The 12,981-nt window shown below is 35.9% G+C and overlaps 1 protein-coding gene across 2 annotated transcripts in view; it reads right to left on the bottom strand.

The window, feature by feature from the left end:
- Positions 1-12,981, bottom strand: part of sympk (symplekin) — a 57,389-nt gene that overhangs the window by 22,898 nt on the left and 21,510 nt on the right. For both annotated transcript variants that reach the window (XM_039768076.1, XM_039768075.1), the window contains exons 9-17: positions 10,169-10,408; positions 9,084-9,238; positions 8,833-8,983; positions 7,978-8,194; positions 7,001-7,151; positions 6,649-6,884; positions 6,395-6,476; positions 4,674-4,787; positions 744-891 (exon numbers count right to left, since the gene is read on the bottom strand). In XM_039768076.1, coding sequence (XP_039624010.1) covers positions 744-891; positions 4,674-4,787; positions 6,395-6,476; positions 6,649-6,884; positions 7,001-7,151; positions 7,978-8,194; positions 8,833-8,983; positions 9,084-9,238; positions 10,169-10,408 — 1,494 coding nt within the window. The remainder of the gene's footprint in view (positions 1-743; positions 892-4,673; positions 4,788-6,394; positions 6,477-6,648; positions 6,885-7,000; positions 7,152-7,977; positions 8,195-8,832; positions 8,984-9,083; positions 9,239-10,168; positions 10,409-12,981) is intronic.

Genomic DNA, 12,981 nt, shown 5'->3' with positions numbered 1-12,981 from the left:
CTACTAAAATAGTAGAAAATTGCTACTGCATGGTTTAGGAAGACATTCATTTGTCATACATTTTAATGTGGAAAAATGGTCAACTATTAACTTATTCTCCTCTTGCTTTTTGTTTCCAATTACAGTTGAACCATGCAGCACTGAACACTACTGTCCAAGTTTTCCAGCCATTTTATGAGACAAACCATCAGAAATTCAATGGGCTGATGTTCTACCCACAAACTGCTTTTGCCTTGCACCCAAGGCTTATTGTGATAGACCCTAGCTTCCCTGCGACCCTATTCTGGATATGCTGATTTCAGAAACTGATGGATGGATATGTATGACTCCAGTCTCACCTAATTTCAGAACAGATAGTGAAATGCATAATTAATACACAGGATTACAGAATGACCAAAAGGGGCTATTGGTCGCTAATCTATTTCTTTTTGGTTCCTGAGCTACTGAAAATCCATTGGCCCCTGGGGTTTATTCTCTTCTGAAACTTTTTTCCTAGACCTTTTGTAGTCTGCATTACTAGACACCTAGTCATAGCTATTGTAGAATACCATGACAGTACTTGACCCTACTGAAGTAGTTTTAAAGCATAAAGAATTCATGTTTGTTTTTCTAAAGGCAAACTGTACTATAATTTATTGACACACTAGTTGCATTTAATGTATGAACTATGCAGTAGGAATACATTTTTTAATAGATTCATGAAATCATATTTATGCATTGTAGACAAAGAAAAAAGGTTTTACCTGTGTCCTTGTCAGCCCCAAAGAGCAAAGATGGGGGATTAGGGTGAACAAGAAGTTGCATATAGTTCAGAGCAAACTTTTCAATATAATCTCGTAGTTGGTCTTTCTCATACATCCTCTTGATGAACGTCAGAGCCTGGGTACGCACCTGAAACAGATTTATATTTTTAAAGGCTTTCTTTCTGTCTTGTATCGTATGAAAAAGAGGAACTAACAGATTGCAACCCACTGTGACTTTGTGGGTTGATTTTTTATTTTTTTTACTTTGAGTTTCTGGATTATGTTTTGGGATTTGCCTTTTGGAATTCATTCTCCTCCTGGCCCTTTGACACCCTTCAAACTCAGGAGTTAACAGATAAGCAAGTAGTCTTCCCCAGAATGGTTCCAGTGTGGGGCAATCTCAAAATTTATGATCTAGTGCGTCATTATAGTGATGACATTTGTCAAACTGAATCCTACAAAGGACAAATTTCAGATCATTTGATAAGTGAGTGCAAAGTATAATTTTTAGGTGAATTACATCGTGCTTTGCAGAGACTGAAGAAGAATTTATTTGGTCAATTCTTTAATTTCATTCATCATATGATATTCTAGTTCCAATCACTGGGTAAAAGCAGGCAAGTTCTTTTTGAGAAAAAATTCTAATTTGTACACTAAAAAAGCAATATTACTGGATAATTATACCTGAAGCTGAACAAGAAAGAAAGAAAGAAAGATAGAAAGATAGATAGATAGATAGGATGACTTTATCAATCCCAAAGAGAAATTCACATATTCCTGCAGCAGCATACTGATAAAGCCTAGTAACCCTTATGCTCAAAAGGTATTAAAAATGTAGCTTGGGAACAATTTCTTCTATGACATTTAATAAAGTATAAAACACTGTACATGGATGACTATAAAAATTCAATGCACATAAACAAGAGGTAATGTCCATATGGAGAAGATGATACACTAAACAAAGTTGTTAACATTCTGCTACACTGATTCAGCTCCCGGGACTTAAATTCCATGCTCAGGTCCTCTGTTTTTACAAGATTTCCCTCTGATACATCTAGCTTCCTTTTACATACAAAAAAAGATGTGTTAAAACATTAGACAAAATTATTTCTTCACAAACACAGTATATACACATATATATACACATATATACCTATATACACATATATACCTATATATATATATATATATATATATATATACACACACATATATATACATATATACACACACATATATATACATATATACACACACATATATATACATACATACATATTTATATACATACATATATATATACAGTAATCCCTCGCTATATCAAGCCGACTTTCAGGTTTCACTCTATCATGGATTTTAAATGTAAGCACATCTAAATATATATCACAGATTTTTCGCTGGTTCGTGGATTTCTGCAGACAGTGGGTCTTTTAATTTATGCTACACGCTTGCTCAGTTTGTTTGCCCTGTTGATTTCATACAAGGGACGCTATTGGCGGATGGCTTAGAAGCTACCCAATCAGAGCATGTATTACATATTAACTAAAACTCCTCAATGCTATAAGATATGCATCCCGCGCGGAGCTTGATTGTTTGCTTGTCTCTGCCTCTCTCTCACCCTCTCTGACATTCTCTGCGCCTGACGGAGGGGCTGTTTGCTTAAAAGATACTGACGCTCCTCTAAAAAAATGCCGCTTTATTGCGGTGCTCAGCATATTTAAAAGCACAAAAGCACACGTATTGATTTTTTGATTGTTGCTTTTGATGTGAGCAGAGGGGCTGTTTGCACAGAGGCTGTTTGCTTAGAAGATACTAACGCTCCTCTAAAAAATGCAGCGGCAAATTTAAAAGCACAAGTATTGATTTTTTGATTGTTTGCTTTTCTTTGTGAGCTCTCTCTCTCCCTCTGAAATTCTCTGCTCCTGAAGAGAAGAAGATCTATTTGCATTCTTTTAATTGTGAGAAAGAACTGTCATCTCTGTCTTGTCATGGAGGACAGTTTAAACTTTTGACTAAAGGGTGTTATTTCATGTCTAGAGGGCTCTATTAATGTTAACAGTGTGGGAGAGTTTATAAGGGCTTAAAATATATAAAAAATAACTACACAAACATATGGTTTCTACTTGGGATTTTCATCTATCGCTGGGGTTCTGGAAGCAAACCAGCAATCGAGGAGGGATTACTGTGTGTGTGTATGTGTGTGTGTGTGTGTGTGTGTGTGTGTGTGTGTGTGTGTGTGTGTGTGTGTGTGTGTGTATGTATGTATGTATGTATGTATATATATATGTATATATATATACATATATACATATATATATACATACATATATACATATATATATACATACATATATACATACATATATACATATATATATACATACATATATATATATATATATACATACATATATATATATATAGATATATATATACATATATATAGATATACATACATATATATATATATATATACATAAATATACATATACATATATACATATATATAAATATATATAAATATCTCACACCACAAACCCAGTGTTTTATAATGGAGTATATAGGACACAGAGCACCACTTTTTAAATTTATTGAAACCCTTAAACTTTAGAATACATCTCCTGTGTTAAATACATATATAACATGTTTGTAAAGAAATTACTTTCACTTGAAAAAGTTTTCCTTTAAGTTAAAATGTGATTTAAAGTTAGTCCAGTGTGAGTATTTGAGTGTGCAAATAGGCATTGTGAAAACTGGGGTCATCATTCAGGGCTCTTGAGTTTCTCGACTTGTACCCTACTGTTGCTAGAGAGGCTCTATCACTTTGCAAACACCAAATGGATCAAGCATGTTTAAAAAGTATGTGAGTTCACCATTCTTTTTAAATAATAAAGTTAAAAACTGTCATAAACCAACTAGACACCAATTCTTCCCTAGGCATTTTACAATGAATATTGTTTTTGCTCATTTGTAGAAAAGCTTTTCTTTCCATATAATAAAGGATAGGCAAGCATCTACCTCATCATTCAGAACAACTCATTCAAGTAGGTGTTATTTCACAAATGAGGCTCGTAAGTTAAAGTACAGAGGATTGACTTCATATGTATTTATTATATACAGTAGTTGAAACTAAATTTACACTAAGTATTTCAGAGTCAACCTACAAAAGTAGCTAAAACTGTCATATTTTGTTAATTGACATATGCACAAATAAAGAAGTTAGCCAGCCAGAAAAATGACATATGTTTGATAGCTGAAATAAAAAGAACCTCATTTCAATTAGGAACCACACAACATTCAGCCTCTTCAAAAGCATTTCAACTTCATTTTATTTTATTCAGAGTTTGTTGGTCATTATTACTATTGTCCATTTCGCCACTTTATTTACTGTGGCATCCTTTACTTATTTTTTATGCACTGACCTGTGTCTGCTGCATTCTACAGATGAACACTGTGCTGTACTGTCACTGCATTTTTGACACTGAATGTCTGCTCCAGTGGGACTAACAACAAATACTTTCACAGTATATTAATATAAGGTAGTAAATTAATTTAATAATTTCTTTCAGAAATATTTTTGGTATAATTTTACTTTATGATATTAACTTTTCTCTAAGCACATTATCTGCCCTGACATCAGTGATCTTTAGCATATCCTTTAAAATCAATTTTTTAAATAAAATCTATGACAACAAGTTGGTTATTCATTTTCTTCTAAAGTGAAAGAAAAATCTTGCAGACAAAAGTAACTCTGTGACAGAAATAAAAATAAAATTTCCACTGTTTTTTGTAATTATTTTGCTCAGAAAACTGACTGTAAATTTGGTCTTTATTTTTATGTTTTTATTTTAAAGTTTAAACATTACATTTAATCTTTTTGTACTTTGCAAGTGAAAACATTTTGATTTCAGATATTTGAAAAGTAATTACCTTGTCTTTTTCATGTGAGCTGAGATCCAGGAGCACATGCAGATATTGAAATTGTCTCGAAGGCCGTTTGAAAATCAGATCTCGCAATGTAGTCATGCCTAAATAAACACGTGTCTGTAAATGATAAAAAGAGGAGGAAAACATTCTATGTTATGTGTACCATATGTAAAAAATGATCCAAAAATGGTATGATAGCAAGCAAATATTAAACATGTTTTACACTGAAAACACCTGACTGTTAAATAAGAAGTTTTAGCTTCTAAAGATGAAAACGTGATAATCATAAAAGTCCACAAAGTTTTTTGTCTCTTGCTGCCTTTCTCAGCTAGTGATACTTTAAACTTTAAAGGGTTCCAGTGGCAAATATTGTTGCATACTACAGTTACCCTACTATATATTAGGAATCTAAAAGGAAATTCTACTTAAAATAATTTTATAAAACTTCCAGCCCTTGCTTTCACTAAATGAAATTTCCTTCTTCGTCCTCCCCAAGTTCACTAAAGAAATAACTATCTTAGCTTATTCCCTCTCAAAAATTAAACTTAAGGAGCCTTTGGGACATTATACAGTAGGTATGGGTTAATTCACCAGACTTTTTTTTCACAAGAATTTTTGAAAAACGTTATCCATCTCACTTTTCCAAATGCTGCTATTTCTTGTGTAAGATGAGCTCCTCAATTAATATGGTGATGATCACACTTTTTCGAAATTTGCGTAAGGAGCCCTCCAAATGTTCCAGCTACTCACCGATTGCCTTCATGAACGTCATGGCAGTCTATTTGCTCAGTGCGAGAAATAGTCATCTGTATTTTAAATTCTCCCTGATCAGACGACTTTATTAATTGTGCGCAGCAGATAGCATCTGCCACCTATTTCATATTATTGATGCAGCTCCAACTTTGGCTTACCTAGCTACCCTTATTTGTCTGAATACAGAGAAGGTATTTAACTGTATGAAACGGGTCAGTTCTTTATGGGTATTATGTTTAATCCTCCCACTGTTCTGGAAAAAAAACCCTATAGAGCATTAAAGAACTCCTCAAAAAAGTAACTAAACTGAGATTCAAACGGGACTCATGGAGCTGTGATATATACTATATTAAAAATGTATTTGACTTTAGACAATAGACTTGTTTTTACAGCACAGTGGTGTTTGAGCATTACAAAAACAGAATTACATTTCCAACCCAGTCACTGGATGGATTATGTTTGTATTTTCTCCTGCCATCTTAAGATATCTACAGGTATTTGTTTCTTCTGTAAATCTCTTACATGTCAGATTAACTGTTAATTCATAGTGTACTTATCATCAATTATAGAATCACATTGCTTGTCATTCCTATAGAAGCACCACAACAACTTTATTTTGTTTATTGCTTATTTTACAAAATAACTGCCTAGTGAAAATGCTGTGTAAAGATATAATCTAGACATTAAATGATACAACGGGCTACAATACAATGCAGTCTTGAGTAACTCTTCTTTATTTTTTTTTGTTTGAAAGATGCATAAAATAATATCTATCAAGCCAGAATGCAACAACTCAACAAAAACTGTTTTTGTCAATATAGACGGTAAAAAAATGCAAGACAATAAATGTACAAGGTACATCTTAAAACAGCTTAATTACAAGCAGTAGAGTAGCTAAAAAAAATTAAGAGTGTCCAGTGTACTCAGTCTGGCTAGTAACTGCACAGTGAAGCAGTGAAAAACCACCTCACCTCATCCTCGCAGTACTTGCGGATAACTTCCAAAGCTGTCTCTGTTATAAGCGGAGCTTCTAAGACAAGTTTGGTAAACAGCCTTAATAGGAAAGAGTAAAAAATAAGAGTCAGGATTTTGCTACTGGCAGGAATGTACATAAATTGAACAGTACCGCGCAAAAAGACCTGCTATTTAATTAAGAAAGTCAAGGTAACATTAAATTGCAGACTAGCTAGAAATTAGTCTTTCCGTTTTCAGAATTTATATTTACCCATCTCTCTGATCTGGTTTTTCCTGTAGTCCAGACAGCAACCCAATTAGACATTCATCATAGCTGTCTAAGGAACCTGAGGGATATTCACTTAAGTACATATTGTATTCTTGATAGAGAAGTGCAAAGGCCAAGTCGCTGCGGTTTCTGATATCTTCAAGAATAAACTCAACCACATCTCCTTTCATGTTCCCATCAAACTGTGTTACCAAACGAGAAAGGATCTTCACACGCACCTATTAAAAGTTCATCGTAAACGGTAGAGGTCACTTAAAAGACACAGGTACTGTATTGCATTAAACATATATACGCTTCTTTTAACATTATGCACTTTCTAGTTAAGTTAGCTTACATGCGACATCCCACACCGAGCTATAGATTTTTCTGCATGAAGTATTCTCTTAATAGACATGTCTTTCAATTTGTCATTTTGGGCCTCTGATAGGGGCTGGATGACATCAGCCAGACGAAATACTTTTTTCCTCCCACTGACCCCTGTAGACCTAGAGAAGAAAGATCTATTCAGTCATTATTTTTCAAACAAAGTAAAGCATATACAAAAATGTAGTCATAATCTTCCTAGTACAAAATTATTAACCGTAGCTAGAACAGGTAGAATTCAGAGTTAACTTTGTTACCCTAATTTTCTGAGTTTTGATTAAACCTCAACATCTAATATAATTTTATTATATAAAGAGATTAAAAAAAAATCATCTGACCAAGAAAATGGCATTGCATTTGTGCTGGTTAGTGGGGCTCTCATTTAATATTTCTTTTTTTTTTTTTAATTTTTACTGTAAAAGTAAAAGTACGGATGCTCTGAAAAAGTGTTTTTAGGGCAATAATGATAACAGATTCCATGTTACTAGATTTGGTTGATTCTGATGCCAATTCTGATTTGTTTACTTTATTCTTTTTATTTACTTATCTTACAATAAGTTCCTGGATAATCACCCAGGTAGAAACGTTACTTTCTAAAATAGCTATGCTACCTATCCAGGGGTGCGGAAATCCAACGCCCAACTCGTTCGACACGGGTAAATTGACCATCGGACATAGTTCTTTACTTAATCTTTGGATGTAAAAAGGCATGCTGAGAGAAGAAAAAGATTAGAAATCTGCCAATGATCCTCACCCTAAAAGATCATAAGATAGACCAAAGAAAAATCATTGCAAAAGGGCCTCCTTACACGTAATTTGTGACATACTTTAGCCTAAAAGTGCATAACAGTTGGTTTAATTGATCCAAGGTTTATGAGACTTTCAGGTGGAAAGGCACTTCTCAACACTAAAATAAGTTGTAAACTAATGACCAGTTGGTCTTCTTACTTGATCTGTGCAGAAGGCATGATTGGTTCTGGTCGCCGTTTGGCCAATGGTTGCTTGTCTTCCTCTCCTCTTCCTTGTCCAGAGTATGTTGTACCCACTACAGAGATTGCTTGACCAATCGGTAAAGCGGAAAGTCGTCGTTTGATAAGCACACTCTCTGGTTTTGCATCGGGCTCTTCTTTGGGCAAATCTTTGTTCAGCTTGAGCTGCTCCACACCTATCAGGAAAATAAAATGTCAAATTAAAATTCAAGTATGATATATACACACACACACACAGCGCATTTCCCAAAAGCCTGACAGTGGAATAAAAAAAAAATCCTTCACTTTTTTTTTTGGTTTTACCTGCAGTAATACAAAGAGCAATTAGTTTAGCTTACAGTGAACCTTGAATCACTCTTTCAATCTAACCTTTTATCTATATTTTAATGTCTTTTTAAGTTTCTCTCTCTCTCTGTGTAACTCTGTAGTCTCTATTTTTAAAATAACTGTTTATGCAATTCTTATTCTTACTATTGTTACCCTCTCTCCACCCTGCCTCTGTTGAGTCTGAAACCTCTCAGCATCCTCGAGAATGAAATGAAATGTATTAATTTCCATGCTCGTTTCCTTTATGTTCTGCCTGAGGAGCCAAGTGACCCTTACTTACTGTTGACTAAACCATAGGAGGTGTACTTTTTCTGAGAGATATAATACTGAGAAAACCGTAACATACAGAAAGTAAGACAGAAAAATAATGGTCCATTATAAATCGTATTTCGAAATGTTACGAAACATAAATAGTTTAGAATTAAAGTAAACCAACTTCTCTGCAACATTAATCACTATTTGACAAGTGTTTATTACTGTTTCTTACCTGGGCCAATGTTGGCAGATGTCATCTGTGTGGCCATGAGTCGAGCAAGATGCTTGATTTGGGCTTCTGTGCCAGCAGATTCCACTGGAGTATATGTGGCTTGGAAAGAAGCAGGCATTATATCCGGGAGATAGACCATGCTAATCAGCACCTAATAGATTAACATACAAAAGACACACATGTGAAGTCAGGGGGAACAAATACAATCTCAAAATACATTACTTTTTTCATTCTTAATATTAGCATCTTACTAGATTAGCAACATTTTCTGCATTCAGCAAAGGCAGTAAAAACTCTGCTGTAATATCAATAGCAGATTGTGTCCCTTGCGTTGAAGATAGCTTTGGAGAGGGTACAGAAGCTTGTTCTATATCTTTGTCATCTTCATCTTCAGCCAGAGCAGGTTCTGAAAATAGAATATAGAGTATATCAGTAGAGTCAGGCAAAAACAGCTAGAACTGAAACACTGCAGTTTGCTTATTATAATTAAATACGCTAAAGTACGCTATCCTCAGAAAAGAAACATTATGTTTTAAAGCACTTTAAACTCCACAGACTCCGCTAGTTACAGTATATTGCAGCAGATGAAAATTTTAAAGGGCTCCAATTAATAAATGACACAGCTACTGTATAACCATGTTTATTGTGGATCATTGCTGTACTCTTTATGTATTTTGAAGTACAGAGGAGGCAAATTGAACAACAGGACAAAGAAAAAATCCAAATAATTAGGGCACCTGTCCATACCAAATATTGTTTGGGTATACATCCAATATTCTTGATCATTTTTCACATTTTTTGGCTTCCAGTCATCGCCATGAGATTGTATCACCTAATTATACAATGACTCTTAAAGTGGAAAGTTGGATCTTTTATTTTTATATCAAGCTCTTGATACTTAACCAATTTTTAACTAAAAACTTTACAGCTAAAGCTTGTTAATTTAATGTGAAAGATGTGTTCTCTAAGGTTGGGAGTATGAGCTGATAGTACGTCACCACAACCACCACAGGACAAACCACCTGGATTGGGACCCAAATGTGTTTTCTAAAACTTACAAGAAAATCTTACCATTCATTATTCATCATTTCATTCTTCTTAATTTGCTGTCTGCCAATTTCTAATGTTTTCTCCCTTTTAAAGCTAAGTGTTGTTTGAATTTTTACTTTGTTTTCTTCAGTTTTTACTTTATTTTGGTAACTTTGTTTAGCTATTATTATTGTAAAGCTCTTTGAGATGATTTCGCACATGAAAACATGCTATATAAATAAATGCTGTTGTTGCCAGTTAACAATACTTTTCAACATTTTTCCCCCGAAGGTAGGCAATTACTTACCAATTTTTATCTTTTTCAAGCCAGGTTCTGCCTCTTCACGTTGCCTCTTGCGCACATCTTTGATGTTTGGCATGTTACGAGCAATCTCCTGTTGCTGAGTGCCTAAATCCAGCAGTAGTGTTGTAATCTGGCCATGGAACTCCAAGGAGGAAGGATGCTTTAGGACACTCAATAAATGCAGCTTCAGGTTTTTCCTAACACTGCTCACTTGGGATTTGGCCAATGTTGGGGGCAGATTTGCTGTTGTGATGAAAAATAAATGTGTACTTTAAGTGAAAAGTACATTTTAAAATAAATACAGAAAAAAATTACATTTATACTGTATGTTTGACAATGAGTAATACAAAATAAATAAGAAAGGTTTCTGGTTCATTAACCAGTTTCAGTAATTTAAGTGATCACATAATAAGTTACAAACGCTTTCTAGTTATTGTAATTGACCAAGGCTACTAAGGATCTGGCTATAGATAAGGTCTGAAGAAAACATTGATGGAATAAGTTTGGCTTGAAACAAAAAAGGTGAATATCAGGTGAAAACTCAAATTTCGTCATAGAACTATTTGAATTGTTTAGGATCCCCTTACGTGAGCCACTGTCATTTCAGTATACCAGGCAATTCCTTTTGAGCTCAGCATGTAAATATACTGCTCAAAAGAACTAAAGGTACACTTTTTAATCAGAGTATAGCATAAAGTCAATGAAACTTATGGGATATTAATCTGGTCAGTTTAGTAGCAGAGGGGGTTGTTAATCAGTTTCAGCTGCTGTGGTGTTAATGAAATTAACAACAGATGCACTAGAGGGGCAACAATGAGATGATCCCCTAAACAGGAATGGTTTAACAGGTGGAGGCCACTGACATTTTTCCCTCCTCATCTTTTCTGACTGTTTCTTCACTAGTTTTGCATTTGGCTACAGTCAGTGTCACTACTGTTAGCATGAGGCGATACCTGGACCCTACAGAGGTTGCACAGGTAGTCCAACTTCTCCAGGATGGCACATCAATATGTGTCATTGCCAGAAGGTTTGCTGTGTCTCCCTGCACAGTCTCAAGGGCATGGAGGAGATTCTAGGAGACAAGCAGTTACTCTAGGAGAGCTGGAGAGGGCCATAGAAGGTCCATAACCCATCAGCAGGACCAGTATCTGCTCCTTTGGGCAAGGAGGAACAGGATGAGCACTGCCAGAGCCCTACAAAATGACCTCCAGCAGGCCACTGGTGTGAATGTCTCTGACCAAACAACCAGAAAGACTTCATGAGGGTGACCCAAGGGCCCCATGTTCTCTAATGGGCCCTGAGCTCACTGCCCAGCAGCATGCAGCTAGATTGGCATTCGCCATAGAATACCAGAATTGGCAGATGCACCACTGGTGCCCTGTGCTTTACAGATGAGAGCAGGTTCACCCTGAGCACGTGACAGAAGTGAAAGGGTCTGGAGAAGCCATGGAGAACATTATGCTGCCTGTAACATCATTCAGCATGAGCAGTTTGGTGGTGGGTTAATGATTGTCTGGGGAGACATATCCATGGAGGGTCACACAGACCGCTACAGGCTTGACAAAGGCACCTTGGCTGCCATTAGGTATCAGGATGAAATCCTTGGACCCATTGTCAGACCCTATGCTGGTACAGTGGCTCCTGGTGCACGACAATTCCTGGCCTCATGTGGTGAGAGTATGCAGGCAGTTCCTGGAGGATGAAGGAATTGATACCATTGACTGGCCACCACACTTTCCTGACCTAAATCCAATAGAACACCTCTGGGACATTATGTTTTGGTCCATCCAATGCCACCAGGTTGCACCTCAGACTGTCCAGGAGCTCAGTGATGCCCTGGTCCAGATCTGGGAGGAGATCCCACAACACCATCTGTCATCTCATTAGAAGCATGCACCGATGTTGTCAGGCATGTATACAAGAACACAGGGGCCATACAAAGTGCTGCGTACAATTTGGAGTTGCTGCAATTAAATTTTGGAAAAATGGACTAGCCTGCCACATCATTTTTTCACTCTGATTTTTGTGGCGTCTTTGAATTCAGGGCTCTGTAGGTTGATCATTTTCATTTCCATCAAACACATTACCCAGTCTATATCAGTATAGATATCCAGGAGGATTTCTTTTTCCCATTGAGATCTGATGTGTTTTCAAAGTGTTCCTTTAATTTTTTTGAGCAGTTAATAAAGCTGCTATAAAAAACACAAAACATACACTCACCTGACCACTGTATATGTTTGGTACACTACTTGGAAGGAGAACAAACATTACAGAAAGAAAAACAGGAGAACTAAGATTTCTTTTTTTAATTTACCACCCATAGTAGTTGAAAGAAAAAAAAAAAGATTCCTTAATTTATATTGACAGTTTCTCCAATTAAATGAAAGCATCTTTAAGAAAGGATGACAAAAATTAAAAGAAGAATTCAGAAAGGCAATGTCTGGACATATTGTATTGTGTTATAAGGAATCACTGGGAGCCTAACAACTGTGACCTATTAGTGCAAGATAGTCTGGATGAACCTCACAGTTAAAAAAAAAAAAAAAGTTTAAAAAGCTGCAATAAGGTGCTGCAGATGTTCTATCAGACAGTTGTGGCGAGTGCCCTCTTCTATGCAGTGGTGTGCTAGGGAGGCAGCATAAAGAAGAGGGATGCCTAATGCCTGGACAAACTGGTGAGGAAGGCAGGCTCTATTGTAGGCGCAGAGCTGGACAGTTTGACATCCGTGGCAGAGCGACGGGCACTGAGCAGCCTCCTGTCAATCATGGAGAATCCACTGAACAGGATCATCTCCAGACAAAGGAGCAGCTTCAGCG

The sequence above is a fragment of the Polypterus senegalus genome, chromosome 11, assembly GCF_016835505.1.
Source record: "Polypterus senegalus isolate Bchr_013 chromosome 11, ASM1683550v1, whole genome shotgun sequence".
Classification (NCBI taxonomy): Eukaryota; Metazoa; Chordata; class Cladistia; order Polypteriformes; family Polypteridae; genus Polypterus; species Polypterus senegalus.
The sequence above is the reverse complement of the archived record's forward strand: the minus strand, read 5'-3'. Positions and strand labels throughout refer to the sequence as shown.